General features: G+C 35.3%; 1 protein-coding gene across 9 annotated transcripts in view; it reads left to right on the forward strand.

The window, feature by feature from the left end:
- Positions 1-20,221, forward strand: part of ATRNL1 (attractin like 1) — a 520,660-nt gene that overhangs the window by 111,638 nt on the left and 388,801 nt on the right. For 7 of the 9 annotated variants that reach the window (XM_074907804.1, XM_074907808.1, XM_074907810.1 and 4 more), the window contains exons 14-17: positions 5,148-5,280; positions 6,533-6,714; positions 16,743-16,956; positions 19,039-19,227. In XM_074907804.1, the coding sequence (XP_074763905.1) occupies positions 5,148-5,280; positions 6,533-6,714; positions 16,743-16,956; positions 19,039-19,227 (718 nt within the window). Of the gene's footprint in view, positions 1-3,477; positions 3,487-5,147; positions 5,281-6,532; positions 6,715-15,168; positions 15,181-16,742; positions 16,957-19,038; positions 19,228-20,221 lie in introns of all 9 variants that reach the window. The other 2 variants (XM_074907807.1, XM_074907805.1) reach the window with 2 other exon arrangements.

The raw sequence follows: 20,221 nt of genomic DNA on the forward strand, positions 1-20,221 counted from the left end.
ATATTTTGATTGACTTGTGAAACCTAACAGTGTTGCGTATGTGTCCCTTTAAGCACTACGTATCACTCTTTCTTCTAAAATGAGGAGAAACATATTTCTGTCATGTTCATATCTGCCTTTTTTCTTTAGCTACTCTGTCTCACACCTTCCTTCCTTTTCCTTTTTCAGAAAAAATTCTATGTCCTGCTTGTGGTATATTTCTGATTTTTGTGGAGTAGATTGACTTTTACTAGCAGTTCACTGCCCTTAAGTCTATTACACTGACTTGCACTTTGACACTTTCATTAGTTCTCTATAATATCCTGTGTCCTCCTGGTCCTCACTGCTTCTCACGCATTTTGCCTGTTTCTTGATAGAGGAAGGCCACCAGATCTGCTTAATATGTTTATGAAACTGTATTCACTTTGTACATCTGCACATAAAAATCTGTATCTCGCATCTTGTGAGAATGATACTCACTGACTGTGTCATAAAATTGACTATATTTATATTTAGTAATGGAAATACTCCCAGGAAAAGCTGTTACTTTTACAATTTTATCTTCCAGTTAAAAGGTTTTAGGGGAGAGATTTAATTTTAAATTGCTACACCTTTACAAGGTGTCATTTTTCTTGAAGTAGTACCATGGAAGAGTAATCAAAGAATTGGCCTGTTCCTCTGGGAGGAGTCATCCTATGGAAGTAAAACTTTTTTTGTACCTTGTGACAAATAAAATAGTAAATGACTGAAGAGTGCTGACAGTCCCAACAAAAGGTAAAGTTTCCTTTTACTGAGGAATATCAGAGAGAGCCTGAATTTTAGAGTAAAAAAATTATCAGGGTTTTTTTTTGGTCTTCAGACATGGAGCATAATATTGGTTGAGAAAGTGACAGAGAGCCTTCATGTATTGAGAGTAATCATTTTTAAAGATAGCAAAATATCAAGTCCACATTATGGTTATAAAGCTGTTTTGTTTTTGCAGGTATGTATAGGCACATTCAAAAAGTGTGTCGCATTGAAACCCTCAAAGAACTGGAATGTCTCCTCTTGCCAGCCGCCTTTAAGCAATGTGCTTGAGGAGGAGGAGGGTGGGCTGGGTTTGAATATATACTACGCCACTTACATTTGTGATTGGCTCAAGTACTGATAGACTTACAGGCTGAAGAATGTAAAAATATTTATGTGCAAATGTAGGTTATTACTGGACAAGATGTTGGCTCCTTTTTGATATTTAAAATGTGAAAGAATTTTGAAGGTTTTCTCTTGTCTTTTTTTACCTTTTTTTAACCTTTTTTTTCAACCTTCTTATTTTCTCCCTCAACTCACCCTGTTCTTTGGGAAACTATGGAAAATGCTTGCACTAGTTATCAAGACAAGTTGGTTTTGATTCTGTATCAAAATTACTCTTTCCATTTCGTGGCTCCACACCTAACTCCACTCTACCAGATCCAAACAGCAGTCCTGAAAGGTGTGCTTCAGCAGTTAGCAAGAAATGGCTTCCTTCTCCCCTTTCATTGTCTTACAGTAAAAATTGAAGTAATCACTGCAGATAGGGTAGCTGTAATAATATGCTCCACTGGTTGTCTACAATGATGGCCTATAATCCTTCAGTTTATAGAAATGTTAACTGCCCACACTAAAAGTCTGCAAATAAAGTAACTTATTCCCATATTACTTAAGGAAAGTATTTTGAAGGCTTGAAATGGAGCACTAATATAATACTAAACTTTACTTGAAAAATGTTGATTGAGAGAAAATGTTTTCTTTTCAAAACCAGAGAAGTGCTTGGAAAAAAATTGAAATAACACACTTTCCTTACAAAATTGTAGCTCTTACTCTGGATCTTCACATTAAGCTTGTTAAAATACCTACTCTTTTACTGTAACAAACAGCAGGCATATGGGAGGGCAGAATAAATTGAGAACACTTAATCAATTGGGATCAAGAATACCAGGCAAAAGCACATGAATGTAATGCTTTATTGGTCAGAATATGGTCTCTGATGTGTCTTTTCAAGTGAAGTGCATGTGATTTTCTTGTTTGCAGAGTCTGTGATGGGAAGAGGCACAGCTGAAGTATTCCCGCATCCAGTCTGTATTGTATTTTTAAAAGCCTCAGTGCTTTCAAAAGCAACAAGGGGGACGTGTTCCTTCTGTAACTGTGATCAACCACACCTTTACCTCCACTTGCAGTTTCTGAATTTCTTATGTGTTGGTCTCCTCACATGTAATATGTATGATAAAGCCCCAGTTGACATTAAGTAACCTAAATACAGCCCAAATTGGTCTGTCATTTGAAAGTATTTTATATCTGAGTGTGGCAACATAAACTAAATGTTGTAGAACCCATGAAGGGTATGATAAAGAGCATCTTCCTGAGAGATATAGGGGACTGAAGGATGCTTCAAAGAGAACTACAGTCCTCCGCTGTTAAATATTTTTACACAGTGCCTTAATGACAAGAATCATTGTCTTTTTGTAATGCTTACACTGCTTTCAGAAACTTAACATCCTCTTTTGTGATGGGAGACCTTGGATGCTACACTAATACCAATAATAATAATAATAGCAATCAGCCTACGTTTCAGGAATTCAAACAATAGTCAAGGGGGAAATGTGTGAAGTGGTAGAAGGAATTACAAATAGAATCAAATTTATCTTCGAGGAAAAAAAGAAAGTTTAAGACTAAGGAGTACCCAATGGTAAGATTTGGGAGTACCTTCAGAGAAATACTAGCAAATCTCTTAGATTAATAATTTGCAACTAGACTAGGCAAACTAGACAAGATTATACTGTTAACCTGAAAAATCCAGGGGGAGGAGAGAGGCACATTATTTAATAACAATTTCAGAAATTCTAAGATAAACTATGGTAATATTTTCATTCTACAGTGCATATTCAGAAAATCACTGCAGTTCATAAGTCTATATACCACTATATCAAGATCAGTGCTGAAAAAAATCTAAGTAAATCAGACATAAGTGAGAAGCTTTATACATAACATGATTTACTCGTAGTTTGGTGTGTAAACATTATAAATATCCTACAGCAATATAGAACTTCAGTAACAGATGGGCTGTCATATTTCTGAATTTCATTGGGTTTGGTAGCTTAAGTTATAACCTTAATATTGTGTTAATATGAATTACCTATTGGATTCACATCTACATTGAACTAATGAGATTTTCAGGCAAGCAATGTTTAAATTGGATTTAAGGGAAATAAGTGCTGGGAATAAGGGAATACAACAGAGAACATTATTGCAGAATAGTCACTAGTACTTTGAATTTTATTTTAAACATTAAATAACCAGCACACAACAAGCTTCATGATTAGAAAGTAATAGAACAAATAACTTGGTTTAGTTGGAAAATTGTAATCTGTATATAATATCACTAAAGATTATATAATTTTCAAAAACAATCTGTATACTTAAGGATTTTGACTATGTCATCATGAAGTGTTAAAAGCGAGTATTAGTTCAGGTATTGTAAATAAGCAGATGGTGGTTACTTCTGCTCTAAAATTCACTTCAAAGCATTTCTCAAGCCATTTTGTGAATACGCTTCATGTCTGAGTGAAACTAAATGTGGGTTTGTACCAAATTTTTTTGTGCTTTAGTGTTCATATGTATTTATTGGCCTAGACATTTTGTTACGCTATGGCATTGCCTTTGGCTCTGTTACATACTGTGATGTAGATGCCTTCTCCTAGAACTACTGTGAAGCAAAAAGAACCAGAGAAGCAGCCTTTCTTACAGACCAGAAAAATAGAGAGTACCTTTTTATAATAAGCTCACTGATGGGCATCTCATCCAATAAAGGCAACAAACAAATCCCTGAACAGCAGTGTTCTTCAGCAGGAACGAAGCTGGTCCTGTGTGAGAGTGAGAATTCATTTTAACAATTGCATTGTTTCAGGACTTAAAAAAAAAAAAAGAAGCTGATTGTCTTCCCTCCTGACTGCAGTAGGTTGATGCCCTGTCACTGTCATCATTCCAGTACCAACAACTGTGTAACTTATTGTCATATTGCCCCTTTAGATGTGCTTCATTGTACACCAGGAGAATATTAGAAAGGAAAGCAACTAAAATTGCTACGTAAGCCATGCATTTACTATCTAAGGGCAATCCATTTTTGCTACTACGCATGAATTAATCTTCTGTTGTTAGAGAGACAAGAGTTGTTAGGGTTGGACAAGATGACCTCCAGAGGTCCCTTCCAACCTCAGCTATTCTGTGGTTCTGTGAGTATAAAGCTGTCTTGAATTAAGATTTATTTCTAATTATTACCTTGAAATTAAGTTAGTAGAGACATCTTCATGGATAAACTGATCAATTGGCTGAGTATTTGGGGCAGTTTATTAAATAAGATATCAATATTATGTCCTAATTAAAAGTACTATGCAGAGGGGAAAAAAGATTCATGTTCAAAATGCCTAACTTTGAAAGGAAGGTCTCAGTTTTCACCAAACCCAAGTTAAAATTCCTTCCTTCTCTTGTATACTAAGATAATGAAGGAGTAATATTATTTCTGGTTTTATGTCACTGTCTGACAAAATGGTTTTGTGTAGATTCTGTAAATTTTATACTAGCTATGTTGCATACAGGTTTGCAATTAAATCTGTAAAAAAGCATGATTGAAACTTTTGACAATTCTCTCTTGTGTTTTGGGACTATGGGTCTATATCTCCCATTTTTGTTTCATTTAATCCAGATTAAAAAAAAGCAAAGCATATTCTTGCACGTTCAGTCAATGATATGTAATTGCTTTACACCTGTATCTTGTGCCATTTTTAATATTCTGTATGATTATTTTGCTTGCTTTAACTTGTGTAAGATGAAATAATTTAGCGAGAGCTTATCCCGTAGCAATCTTAAGAAATAGAGATTTAGTTTGGTTATTTAAGCTCTTCCTGGGTTCTGTGCAGGGAAGTGATGTCTTCAAATACTGTTTGACCCACTCCAAGTTAGTTGTGTAGGGCAGATGGGGTGATTTTTGCTCTACAGATGCATTTTGTACTCTCCGCAACTAATAAGGGGATCTAGACAAAGAGCTTAAATTCAACCTTTTTCTCGGAGGGACCCACCTGCTGTGTATTTCAGTTTTGACTTCTGGTTTGTTGATTTTTTTGGCATATGTTTGAGATCCTCTTTTGTCTGTTTTACAGTCAGTTAAAAACTACACCAAATGTCATGTGAGGAATGAGCAGATCTGCAATAAGCTGACCAGCTGCAAAAGCTGCTCGCTACACCTGAACTGCCAGTGGGACCAGCGGCAGCAGGAGTGCCAGGCGCTACCTGGTAAGGGCTGTGGGGCAGCGATGCTGCTTTTTATTGTTGATTTAAAAACAGACTACATCTCCTTTATTGTTGCCAAAGAATATTTGTTCAATGAATAGTTCTGGATTCTTTTTACTCATGCTGACTCTGCCTGCCTGCCTGTGCCTGTACAGGTGAACACAGATGTAATTACATCACTGCTGGGTATATCAAGGCTACCTTTAACCTTGTTAGGAGAGATAGTAATTAAAGGCATAATGGCATGTACTTCACTCTGCACAAGCCACTGACAAGTTCTAACCTGTGGGGGTCACCGAGTACAGAGCTGAATTGCATACTGAGTCCTTTACTGTTACATATTCACTGACACTGTTACTTTTTCTAGCTGGGGTTTTATCTTATAAATTATACTTCAGTTTTTCCTGTGCAGATAGGGCCTAAAATCTAGTTTCTTGATTGTCTAATGTTGGTAATACTATGAAAGCAGTGAATATTAAAGTGCTAATATAAAAATTATAAAAATTCATATTCATAGCTACATATATGCACTTAGATATCAGAACCTTTCCATTTGATCTTCATGTCCAGATGAAAGTAATGAATTCAGTTTTTTTCCATAGAGATTATTCATTAAATAACTTTAATCAATTTATTCTGTGCAGTTTAAAACTGCATTTTTAAAGATTAACTGTATCAGTTGCTTTGAATTACTTATCTTTTAATAGTGATCTGAATCTGAGTAATGCTGAATATGTTGAAGAGGAAATATTTTCTAAGATGGTATCTGAATTTCCTGCCACTCTGCAGTTGTATTTAGGCAAATCTAAATGCAAAGATAGGATGTTAAAGCAAACATAGGGTAAAGTTGTGATCTCTTAATTCTAGGGCAATTTTCTTCAGATTTTGAAATATACATAATGTTTAGGTAAAGTGATTGGTTAAAGCACTATTAACTATGTACATAATCTAATCTTTAATATTAAATTCTCTAATCTGAATACAGGAAAGAAATAGTGTCATAATGATAGCTATGCTGAAACTTAGCATATGCCTTATAAATATTTTATAAACTATTAAAAATTTCCTTTCATAAAAATACACTATTCAGTATGATACTACTTGGTGTTTTAGAATTTGTGACGTGAAAAGGGAAATTGCATGTTGGATGTATTTTGCATTATGATCTCAGGAAGATAAAATTCAGACACCCTTAGATTTTTTTTTTTTTAAAAGTTTGTTCAAATCAGTGTTAATGGTGTGTTTTTTACACTAGCTCATCTGTGTGGGGAAGGATGGAGTCATATTGGAGATGCCTGCCTCCGCATCAATTCTAGTCGTGAAAGCTATGACAATGCCAAACTGTATTGCTACAATCTAAGTGGGAATCTTGCCTCATTAACAACCTCAAAAGAAGTGGAATTTGTTCTGGATGAAATACAGAAGTATACACTTCAGGTAACTTGAGTAACTGTAATTGATGTTTATGTGAATTAAATTTGCTTTGAGAAAACTATTTTAGGGACTCATCCAAAGAGAGGGAAGTTTATGCCTTCAAAGAAATGTAGCATGGTGCTAAAGACTGATATAAGCGTGTGTAGGATATTAAGGAAATCTCATGTTTAAAGCTAATGATACAGCAGTTCCCAAGGGTTTCTCCTTAAAAAATTTAACTATTACAGGTTACTGTTTACTTTCAAGATGTGACTCGAGAGAATGGCTCTAACACTGATCTCGGAAACCCTAGCCCTTTTCAATGCACTGTGACAGCAGGAATCAAAACAAGACAAAATAATTTTCACTGTAACAGAGAAAAGAATCCTGACTTTTACATCAGTATGTATAAAAGTGCTTGCAGGATTGGTTTTGGGTGGTAAGTAGCTAGGCTGCAAGCAGTTGAGAACAGGAAGGTGCTAAAGATGTATGCTTCTCCAGAAAACACTAGCTCCCTACGTAACTAGTATGTGGGACCAAAGGGTCACAGAGAAGCTGTACTGGTATGTGAAGCATGTGGAGATTCCCTGCACAGCAGTACCAGAATGAGCCAGGAGCTAATTAGCTCTCTGTGATAATGGTGGGGGAGGGAGAGGGCTGAAAACTCTTACATGCCTCTGGCAAGTACAGGGAGCTGCCATCAGAATATTCCTTAGGAATGTGATCCGTGTTAACTTGTTAACTGTGGGACAGGAGAAGGGAAACTGAAGATTAATTACCTGTCCATGGGTGGTCAGGTTCAGCTTTTTAGCATTTAAATATTCAAATGCTGATTTCTGTGTTTAAACTGGAAAGCCCACCCACTTCATTGGTACATGTATATGAAACACATGTATGCTCAAAAGATGTCAAACCCTACGGTGTATGCTCAGACAGGATGTCCTAGCAGAATAAGATTCCATTACAAGCAAATCAGTTCATTTTAGCAAAGGACTTTTTAAAAAGTGTGTGTTTTGGTTTGTAGAACATGTAGCATTTCCTCATCTGTATAGCCCCCTCAGAGTTTAAGTAGTTTAAGATTTTACATTTACAGAAGAATGAAAGATTATTATGAGCAATAATTAAAGCTCATATCAAGCTAGTATGTGATTTGCAAAGCTGTTATTTTGCAGATGAACTGAGATGCCTACAAGGGAAACAGCAGTTAAGGATTGCCTTTGTGTTATGCTAAATCTGAAAGCCAGAGTTTAGGGACATATACTGTGAATCAAAATATTCTGTATTATCCTTTTTAGTGTTCCATTTCAAGAAGGAGATATAAACATAGGTTATGTACTTAAGGTTTTTTGTTTTTTCCCAATAAATGAAGGATCTGGACAGAGCAACATTTTTTACTAGAAAGACATGTTTTTTCTATTATTTGCTAATAAAAGTGAGAGAAAAGTAATTCTTCTATGTCAGAGAATCTCCCTCGATATTGTAATACTTACTGCAGCCTTGAAACACATTCTGTCTGTCCACTCTTTGATATGATAGTTGACAATGTAAATGAAATGAAAATAACAATCACAAATGACAATGATTTCTCTAGTTATTTATTTTGCTGCCTTTTACCCCCACTCCCTGATTCTTATTAAAATACTGTACGGGAGGCCTTGAAATCTAATAGTGTGTGATGGAATATTGATATGACTGATATTACCTGACTGGCTTGAGGTATAGATGAGAAATAGCTTTTTTTAAGTGTTTAGAAGCTAGATTTTTCTTACATTTCAGAGCTTAGAACATCTACAAGGTGACATCCTGCCGAGCATATCTTTATTTCAATGAAGTATGTCCTCAGCCAATGTGGTGATATAAATTTGAGATACCTTGCATACAGTTTATGCAACTGTAGACAAATGTATGCACTTTAAAAGTATATCTTGGGTTAAATGATCGTTTAGTTATCAGAATCTCTAATGAAATGCTACCATGATTTATTCTAGTGTTTTCAGTGGCATTTAGAAAAGCAAAAAAAATTTTTTTTTCATTTGTATCTGTCTGTCCAGATACATTTATTCTGTGTGAGACAGCCTACATGTCTTATCAGGTGTGACAGAGGCTCTCTGAAACCTCTTGATTTTCTTTTGTCTGCCTTGTCCTCTCAAACTGCTATTATAATGATTTAAGGAGTGAGATTTCATTTTAGATGGCTTGTTTTTGTAACAGGTGGTGGTGTGGAGTTCACAGATGTAGTCAGAGCAACTGTAAGGTGAATACTACGCCTTTCATCTGTATTATCTATGGTGGAGTTTGACTTGTGTGGTTAATATCAAAGGCTTTAAAATCCTTTGCCTATGTGAAACAAAAGCTTTCAGGATTAGTGTATGTGTCAGCAACATTTGGAAATAAGAATATGGATATGGTTTTGTCTGCTGTATTTGATAATCTTATACTGAGAAAAGAAAAACAACTTGGTAACTGTTGTGCATTTTACAAACTGTTAGAAGAGTGTCAGTAAATATTACAGCCTGGAAGGACTTAAGAATTCTTTATTGTTCATCGAAACAACATGGGACTTTGTAGATTGTTTTCTAATACACAAAGTCCTTGTTCTAAGACAAATTTAGGACAATTTCTTCATGTTTAGAATAATACAGAACATTGATGCTTTGGAAGAATTCAGAGGGAAGAGGTTGTCATTGTCTCCACACCCTATCCAGACCTCATTGTATATTAATAATTTCTCTTAATTCCAATACTAAATTGGAAATTAATAGATTACCTCCTTTTAAAGGATAAAGAGATGGTTCATTTGGTACTAAAGAAAGGGACAAAACAAAGATTTTTGTAGTATGAACTCAAAACACTGTTGAATTTGCAGATGTATTCTAAAACTATCACCGGTAATTAAAGTCTAATTTGTATTTTTCCTTGAAAATAAATTAATTTCTTTAAGAGAATGCAAAAATAAACACAATGGATAGACTGCAGATTTCCATACTAAAGCAAAATGACTTGATTTTTTTTTTTTTTCTCTGCTGTTTTATTGACCTAGTAAGCAGAATTTTATGAAAGGGAAGATTTTGGGTTTTCTGCAAACTAGATTAAACAGCAATATGAGGTTAATTAATTGTTCCTGCTAGTATTAAAATGTTGTATATTCATTTAAAAGTGCAATTAGTTCTCTTGGGATTTTGCTCACAACTGTGGGATTTAACTAAAAATAATAATTCCCTTGTTAGTATGCAATAAATTCTGAGAAGATTTAGTTTTGGTGTAGTAAGCATAAAGAAAGATGAATACAGTTTCAAACAATGTGTTTCATTATATAAACTGTTTGCAACTTTTCCCCATTCTCGCTGTTCTCAGGGCTAAGCATCCTTTATAAATTACAATTGAGTGTAGGTTGCAGTTAATTAGTGAGTTTTGCATGGCAATGTTATTCCATGGTAGCTGAAAGTATTCCCAGAAGGCTGGTTTTGTTTTATCATATGTTTGGCTGTAGTGAAGCTGACATCTTTTCTGAATTAGTCTCTTCACTACAGTTTCTAGCAGTCTCACATTACTGTTGTGGTTTTGGAAGTCTAATAATTTATTTCAGCACTTCGTCTCTGTGTTAGAGTTGTTACACTGTCCTTTAGTTCACCTCTAGTTAAACTGTCTTCCTACTTTCAGGAAGTGGGGAGCTCAGCTTGCTTTGGATACCTGTGAAGAGAATTTCAATTTCCAGAAAAATTTTCCCCTACAAAGACCAAAACTTGAGAGTATCTAACCCAAAATCCCACTGGAATACTGGCTATAATATCTGTAGATGGAAATTGGGGAAGTTGTAGTCTTTTCAGTTTGTCAGATTTTACACGTTTTTTTAAACCAATGACATAACAGCAAAATTTGAAAAGAGTACGAGAAATAAGTGTATTTGTGACCTAATGCATAACTCCTACTACTAGTTACATTTAGATTTCATCGTTTGTGTCTAATAGATACTTGAGACACTTAAAAATCATGAAGATTTCTTCCACTGCTTATAATGTGTCATTCACTAGGTAAATATTTATAAAATATGAAATGTGCAGATATCTAGCATAGTTAGAACTGATGCATAGTTAAAGAATAGAAACGAAGCAGTGAGGTAGTAAAAAGAATGGATGGTTTCTCTTCATATATATCTTATTTGCAGTAAGCAGGTCTTTTTGTTCATAATGTTGCAGAAAAGAGCCAAACTCACTGCAAGCCCATCTCAAAATTGTGAATGATGTGGAAGTGTGAGGACTAAGGAACCATTGTATCTTCAAAGTTTAATTGTGTGTTTCTTGATAGGGCAACTATTTTCCTAGAAATCAAGAAGTTCAAGTGATTCTTGAGAAGTTTGCTGGTTTGGTAGTAGCATATTGTGATGCACATACTAGAAAATGAGTCAGAAATGTATCATACTCTTCCAGGACAATTTAATATTCAAAATGAAAGGAATTTAAATAAAGGTAGGGATAAATTTCTGAAAGAGATACATAATTCCTTAGCAATTTACATAATTAAGAAACAGAGGAGAATTTTGAGCCTCAGTAGTAATTGGCTATTCAGTAAAGGTAGACTTGCTCACTTCACTCATCTGCAGATTATTCAGCCCTCATTAAATTAGTGCTGAGGCAGTAGTAGTGCCTGAAAAATGTGTCATGACTATAAATGATCACATTCAATGTAGATCTCAAAGCAACTTAGTCTGACTTAAATTTTCTAAGTAAACAGTGGATTTAATTTGAAGTGTCAGCGCTCTAGTTAAGGTTACACAATTTTCCTTTCTAACATAGTTCCATAATTACTACTTAAAAGAAAATTAAAATTGGGTGGTTTAAAATAAGGGAAGAGACCATTTTTGAAGTTATTAGAGATCAATATTTAATACATTCCTGTAATGGCTAAAACCTTGCCTTATGCCTAAGACTGTAGATGTGAGTACACAATGATATTCTATTGGTATGCATCAACTGGTTGCAATTTTGCTCTTCTGTCATGAAAATAAAGGTCTGTCTAGCAATTTGTCTCAGGATTTAATAATTCCTAAATCTTTTTAAACTTAAAGGTTGATTTCTCATTTAAAAGGTTTTTTGGCAACTTGTTATCAGTGTTATAAAAGATTGTTCTATAAAACCAGATAAACCATGATTATGTGCATTTCAAGCCCAGGTGTATGGCTTCTAAAATGGTCTGTGAGTTCTCAAAACTCGCCTGGCAAGATATGCTAAGAGAAACATTGTAGAGAATAGTTCTAGATTTTAAGCAGTGTAGTGAGATAAAGCTATAGAATAGTTCTCAAGACATATTTGATTGCATTCTCCAGTGCAATGTTAGTAAGGCCCATTACAAGCTTTCCCAAGATGGATTTGGCCACCCGCTTTTAACTCTTCATGATTTTAAATGGGACCAAAAATGTTCAATGCTGATGTCCAAAGTAATGATAAATCATTAGTTAAAAATATAATGGGTTTAAAAGTGAAAAAATTTAAGGCATAAATAGAAGATCATTCACTAGATAAAGTTGAGAATCTTGGTTAAGAAATTCAAAGTTAAGATTATGATTCAAAGAAAATGGTTAGTCCTATATCTATGCAAAGCAGAAGCTTTTCCATTACTTATTAATAGCAGTTGTAACAGGTAGTAAGGCTAAAGTATTAGGGAAGTGAAGACATCAAATAAAGAAGTATTTTACTAGCTAATGTGTAAAAATATGAAGTGTTATATTAATTACTAAACTTTTCCAACTGTTAAGATATTTTCTTTTACTTGTTTAAAAACATACTTTGTTAAAACAAACATGACAATTAACTTCTGCTAGCTTGAAAATAATGTCAATTGAAATAATTTTAGGTTTTATGTCAACAAAGAAGTAGGAGATATTGCTGATCTTACTGTTTTTCTTGTTGCTTTTCTTTAATGCTAGAGCATTGCAGAGCGTACTTTGCATTAAGAAATTCTTACACCTTCTTTACAGACAGCAAACACTCCCTTTTCTATTTCAGATCAATGAAGGTGGAGGTAGGTCCAATAAAATCTGCTAGGTGGCAAGAGTGGGTCCTACTGAGCTTAGACATTGAAAGTCTCCAGATGACCTTGTTGTGCCTTTATTGGTGCAGCACAGGATGATCATGCATTTGACATTAAAAGAAAATTCTAGTAATAGTAGGAACCACATGGATTTGGAGTGTTGTTCACTTATCTTGCCAGTGGACTGACAACTCCAGCTAGTGTGGACTACTTTAAAGCACCCAGGAAAATTGTGATGTGCACTAGATATAATAGCTTGAAGAACAGCACAGTCAAATCACTTGGAAAAAGTTTCAGTACATTTCTACTCACCTGGTGTCTGGCTTGCTAGTCATAAGCTAAGCAGGCCTGCTGTGTTAAGACAAAGGTGTCTTGAGTGAGAATGATTTCCTGAACTAGGTCGTGTCAATGTTTCCTGACAACTTCTTGAATGTGGACATGTTCACATGTGCATGCATTTACATGTGTGCTGGAGCTTTTCCTCCTTCCTCAAATAGAAAAGGAACTGATTCTGGCTGAGTTGCAGGTTTCTCTTCATCTCTGAATCTAAACAACTTACTAAGTGCCAAGTGCAGTGAGGATAGGATAGGTTTCTTGATTGTGGTTTTTGGACATCTTGAAAGTATACATTCATCAAGGCCTTGAAAAAGAAAGAATAAGTCTTCAGAACTCTCTGAGGAGTAACTTTCTTTCCACTTACGTGTTGAGCAAAGATCATCTGACCTTCCAGTAAAGAAGATGGTATTCTTGAGAAGGAAAAAATAGACATATTTGTGGTTGATTTCATGTCAGCAATGTTTTTCTGAAGTGAAGAGTTGATTTGTATGATGTTTTTCACCCACCTGGTTTGATAACAACATTTTCTCAAGAGGCATGGAAACTAGAATCTTACATCGGTGAGTTTCTGGGTACGGAGAACAGGTTGTCTGGTTTCCTTCCTGTCTGATCCTCTTCAGAAACATCTTTGGCAAGATATTCAAAGTAAAGGAATCAGTTTCCTACATTCATTTTGCATTAAATGAAACAACCATAGAGTTCAAGTGAAGGTTGGTCAACTCATTATTTTTTAAGCCTGAAGAAGAAACTGCATTGGCATTCTCATTCCGGCACCTTTGAAGTCCCTCAGCTGCTTCAAGTACTTTGAGACTCCCAGCTATTATGAGTGAACCTTTCATCAGTTTGAGAGATAAGGACTAGATTCATTCTTTTTTTGTGAAGAAATTAGTTTGATAGTCACAGCACATTGGTGGCTGCAGGTGTCATAGGTGGAACTTCCTGAATTCTCTATTCACTGTTTGCTTTTTCCTGTTGGCTTTCGTGCAGTGCAGCAGCAGTTATTTTTGCTGATAAGCTTTTCTGGTATCAACACTCAATCTCTGCTATCGCCAGCAGTCTTCAGCTGTAGGCCACCACATCATGGATTTAATGCCACATAATTGAATATGTGCTTTAAGCGTGTCCTTGGAGCATTTTGGTGGCCTATTTCTCAGCTATTTACCATATTTTAATCAGACATTAAAAAAATGTTTTGGATAATCTGTTTTTGGCATCCTAACAACATGCCCAGAGCAGCATAAGTGAGCCTGCAAGGCTCAGTGGTGTGTATTTGATAGCATACTAATCAGCGTTCAGGTCTGTATTTTGATGTGTTACACTAGCAAAGAGCCAGAGATGGTACATATGGAATTTGAGTTGTCCAACATGAAGACTATAAGTTGTCCAGATATTACAGCTATTGAGAATGATGATGGCTACAATATGTCTTGCCTTTGCTTGAAATCTTTCATTTCAGGGATGCTGCTTTTATTTCCTAAGGCTCCTCTGGCTTTCATGATCCTCCCTGGGACTTTGTCATCATTAAAGGGGTTCTGAGACACTCTCTTACTCAAAGAATAATTTCTTCCAAATGTCACTGCTGCACTGTCAGTTTTTATTATTGGCCTGACATGCTTTTCACCATAGCTGGAATAGGATCTTTGTTTTCAATATACCGTGCTGAGGCCAAATTATTTGGCAGTGCAATCGAAACAGTCGGTAATATGTTGAAGGTTCTCTTGGCTAGAATTTCTTAGCCCCAAAGTAGGCATTTAGGGTTATTTTAGGTCTGTGTTTGTCAGCAATTTATCCTGTCTAAGCCCCTGACATTTTTTATACATGCCTGGCATGCACGCTTAGCGTTCTACAGAGATGTCTAGAGATGCAGATAAATATCTAAGGTTTTCTGATGCATGTGGACTGCACACACATACAGCAATCTAAGCAACTAAATAATAAAAAAGACAACAGATGTATTATCTACCCCTTTCCAGATGCCCAAGTTCCTCTTTTGCTGCTTGCATTCTAGTATCCAGAATGTGGGAGCTCTTACAGACACCTGGAAAGTTGGTCACCTGGGGTAGCAATGAAGTTATGAATAGAGAATTTTTTCTGGATGTTCTAGTTGCTGTTCAGGAGTCTTCCAGAGTACATCACTGCTTATGGAATGGAACATTTCTTAGTCATTTGCTGGTTTATTTAAGCTTGTTCTTGCATCTGTAAGTCTGTTAGTTGTTGTAGCAATTTTTGATCCTTCTTTCAACTGATAGGACAGAAGAAGGAGAGCATAGGGACTACATTTTAGGGAGATTTGGAATACAGATTATCTACCTAATGAATTTTAAGAAGTAATTGCCACTGGTATTTCTGAAGCAAAAATAATAATCCTTTATATTTCAGTTTGGTCTAACGAGGCAGGGAAGAAAGAGGAATGCTCTGAGCAATTGTAGATTTAAGAGCTCTGAAAAATTTTTCAGCCATGGATTAAACTTGAGTAGCCAAAGAAAGATGTGAGATCAAAGATGAAAGATCTCTCAGAGATGAAGGCAGTGACTCTTGGTTCACTTGTGAAATAACACATAGATCTTGAACTGCAGCAGGTACCCTTTAGGTATATATTATAGTGTTTTACTTACCTTGGCCTATAAATTAAATCACTTGAGAACCTAATTCACAATCAGAACAAACATCTCTGCTTTGGAGGTGATAGCATCTCACCTTTGCCTGCTGCAGACAGCTGTGGTGTCTGGTGCTCTGGTATTCACCTACTACCACATACCTGTCACAGCCCACAGACTCTATATCTCTGTTCCTTATCTTTAAGCCTGGGTTAGAGAAAACTGTATTCATGGAGAAAACACGAGGAAATGTGTTTGGGTTTGGCATCTTGACGTTTTTATAGTGATGGGAGCAAGAAATGTATGTAGATTTATCCTGGAACAGACAAAGGCCTTTGTGTCTCAAAATTTGCTTTTTCTCTTGCTGATTGTATAATGATGAAATTATAGAAAGGAGTGGAATTTGTAATGTAACTTTACTGATACCTCCTGAATATTTTTTGAGAATTAATTTTATTTTTTTTCTAGACTAGGTTTTTTATAGCTTATAAATCAATAATATAATTGTATTCAATGTGTATTTAATGGCATTGGAGTTGTGGATGTACAACTTTCATCTCTGTCTCTGAATTACCTAAAGGTGTTGATCAGTATCAGCAGTACAGATCTTAGAGGATGGAATATTTGTCCTGTTTTTTCCAGGTTTTTGATTTCCATGAATTGATCTTAACCTATGTGTGTTTTATTATCCACACTGGACTAGCAATTAGTAATCAGTATAGTAGCCACTGGAAAAAAACCCAAAACATTATGACCATTTGGTTTGGTTTCTGACTCTGTATCAAACAATATTAATCGACTTTAACAGAACAGAGATTTTTAGTAGAACAGAAACATATAGTGGGTGGGGTTTTTGTTGTGTGTGTGGTTTTTTTTTTTTTTTTATAGGGGGCCTTCAACAAGATAGAACAATTAAGATAAAAACTGTTATGGACAATGACTGATGAGATGGTAAAGAGAAAAGAACATGGTGAATTCTCAAAATGTGAAGTTGTTGCTGCTGAGCTATTCTTTGAAATGTTTTAACACGAAAAAAAAAAAGCCCAAACCATTTAACTAATCATCTCACGTTTGTTTCATTCTGATTCATAGAAAATTTCACCTTGGGTAGGTTTACGCAAGATCAATATCTCCTACTGGGGATGGGATGACATGTCTCCTTTTACAAATACAACTCTGCAGTGGCTTCCTGGAGAGCCAAATGACTCTGGCTTCTGTGCGTATCTAGAAAGAGCAGAGGTGGCAGGTCTGAAAGCGAATCCATGCACTGCAATGGCAGATGGTCTTGTGTGTGAAAAACCTGTTGGTAAGCAATCTCTTGTACTCAGTTACTGTTACTGTCATGATTAGCAAGCTGTTTGGGTTTTCATTTGGTTAAGAGGGAATTTTGGACAATTTGGATTAAATAATTACAAAAAAATTACTTTTGTATTTTTGAAAAATATAGTGCTTAAATCTAGAAAACAAATAATATTGCTAAAGCAGCAAAAGTTTATTTGTGAATTAGTTTACATAGCCTACTTTGCATTACACCTGAAGTCTTATAAGTTGCATCTAAATCAGTAGTAGTCAGTGACAACAGTGATTGTAGTATGAAAGTGTCTGTGGAGGTGTTCAGCAAGGCTGATATTTTCTTTCTGAATCTTGCTGAACATCAGTGAACATTTTACTTGTCTAAAAGACTCACAAAACCAACATTCTTGTTTCAATCTTTTAGGTGTGTTTGTGTATGAAGATTACTGTGGCAAATAGATGCATGACAGTTCCAATTAGCATTTTCATGCTCTGATTGTCCTGTTTCTCTTCATAGCTGTGAGGTCGAGAACATGAAGTTCTTTACATTTTCCCTTCAGATTTATTTTGTGCTTTGTCTGGTCAAAACCAGACAAGAGCTGCATTGTTGTTGTGTTGGGAACACTGCCTATCAATCTGATGGTTTTTGCAGTGAAATTGTCAGTTGATAACTTGTGTAACCAAAGCATGATCTTACCAATCCTTTATTCTCTTATAAGCATATCCAAATAGTAATGTAATTGCAAAATATATGTTGTACACTTGTTGCTACTGCCATCTGTATTTCCTAAAAATATAATCTTTCAGTGTTCTTAATTTTCAGTTAATAATTACTTACCAGATGTTTCTCAGAATAGTAAAATATATAGTCACAATGAAGAGACATCTTGAAATGTAAAGGATATGCTAGGTGGAGCACAAATGACATTACCAAGAGGCAGTATTTTAGAATTAGATCAGCATTATATGCATTTGTAATTTGTGTCTTGTTTTAGTTTTTTTTTTTTTTTTTAATCTTGAGGTGCTTCAAAGACTAGAAGTCAAAGTCCTTCAGCTGTATGAGAATATTTTTACAGTTAGCTGATTTTTGTCAGTTTTCTCTTTGTACTTTTTTATTAATTGCAAACCACAGCTTGATTATGTGCATAGCTGGTCAAATCCAGAAACATCCTTGTTTAAGTGATTTGGCATACTATATTAGCAGATGAAGAATGGCTTGACAACTTGGCTGGTATTGAATATAAATCAATAATATACAAAAACATGGCAATACATAGGAGGGCTTAATCCCAATGTTTCCCAAGGTGCTTCCATACGGAAAATATAGTGCTATGTAAATTTTTGAGTTCCTACCTAGGAATTCCTATACTTTTGTTCTTGCACACTACTTTCAAAGCAAAAATCAGGAGATAGGGTATACAAGTTGGTTTTGTGTGTTAGGACTTTTGAGATAACTTGTACCATTAACCTAGTCAGAATGTGGTCTCTAGTAGAGAAAAACAAACCAAGAAAACACCCAACACCCCCCCCCCCCCCCCCCCCCCAACCAAACAGACAAAACAATCTGTTTTACATTGAACAATTTTCCTTTTGTTACTTTCTCTTTAGGTTGTAGTGACTATGTATACTTTAAGGCAAAATTTTGGGGGATAAGTAAGTCATGAGTAGAATATTTGTTATACACTGTTAAACTAATGATGACAATAGACCCAGAATTCTTCTGTACTTGTTATAGAAGCTTGAGACCTATTTTGTCATGTATGTGTGAGTAACTAAGCTGACATTACCAGGCAATGAATATTATATTTGTTACGTCAGTATATAGATAAACCTGCTGTGAAATGTTTATGGACTCTGTGAAATTAAATGGACTCTTAGAGCTATAGTATGACTCATACTGAGTATTACTCAAGACTTTTATAAAATATTGCATTTATGTACTGCAACGTAAGTTTGGATTAAATTATTTATGTCTAATTAAGGAAGCAAGCACTTTAACAAGGATTTTTCTAATGGAACATATGATTAAAGAAAAAGGAGATTGAACTTTTATTCAGAATTATAACTGTTTGTGTTGTTTTGTTGTTTTTTCCAGTCAGTCCCAACCAGAATGCCAGACCCTGCAAAAAGCCATGCTCCCTGCGAACAACATGTTCTAACTGCACGAGTAATGGTATGGAATGTATGTGGTGCAGCAGTACAAAACGATGTGTTGACTCAAACGCCTATATAATCTCCTTCCCATATGGACAGTGTCTAGAATGGCAAACCGCCACATGCTCCCGTGAGTATCTTAATGAACAAATTCATCCTATTAAATATACTATTGTACTCTTTTCCACTCAAAAGAGCATCTATATGAATAAGATACAGCACATTCACTAAAGATAAAAATAATTTCAGATAAGTGGCCTTATATAGCTACTAATGTGAGCAGTCTATACAGGGTATGTATTTTTCTAGATCCAAATAAAATACTTGCAGTTCTTTTCTAATGAAACATATTTAGTCTTTTGAAACAGTAAAAGGTGTTTATTGTTTTCAGATAAAGAAAAAATACCATGAATGTTTTATGACCAGTGTTAGTGTGTCAAACAACAGCCATAAACTGGAACAGAATACTGTTTAAGTTCTACATATTATTTATCTAATTTAGACTTATACAACATCAAGTTATTAAGAAAGGAGATGAGCTGAATTCCGGGGTTTTAAGATTTTGATTTATTTTGTCATATTCAAAGCAGTCCATTTTCCTAGCACACAAAGATAAAACAATTTTATAATAATGATAGTCTTGAGAGTATTGTAACACAGATGCAAAACAAATGGTCTTGGTCTTCCTTAGATTCTTCTCACTTGCAAATGCTGACTATTAGCCCTTGCAGATTGTTTATTCTCTTAATGGAAATAGAAGGAATTCCGTTAGGCCATCAGGCCGGTAAAGGAGCTGATGAAAACTTTTGTCCTGTGTGATCAGACTGGGTCAGGCTGTATTAATGTTCAAGATTGCTCATTTTGTCCTTTGAGATGAAAGGGAAGTGATTTCTTACTTTGTCAAGCGGCAAAGGTACTCCCCAGGTGTCACCTTTGGAAGCACATTTCATCAGAAATTGATACAATGCCTCTCTAGGACGATAAGAAACCTACTCAATGTAGCTTTCAGTGTAGCATTCATCTAAAGCTGCTTCTTCCGAAGTCTGTAGTGACTGGACCCTGTTAAGCCCATCACTGTGCAGTGCCTGTGTTTATCAGTGCCATTATTCATGTAGATGCTGGAG

Source organism: Athene noctua, chromosome 5 (assembly GCF_965140245.1).
Source record: "Athene noctua chromosome 5, bAthNoc1.hap1.1, whole genome shotgun sequence".
NCBI classification, from domain to species: domain Eukaryota; kingdom Metazoa; phylum Chordata; class Aves; order Strigiformes; family Strigidae; genus Athene; species Athene noctua.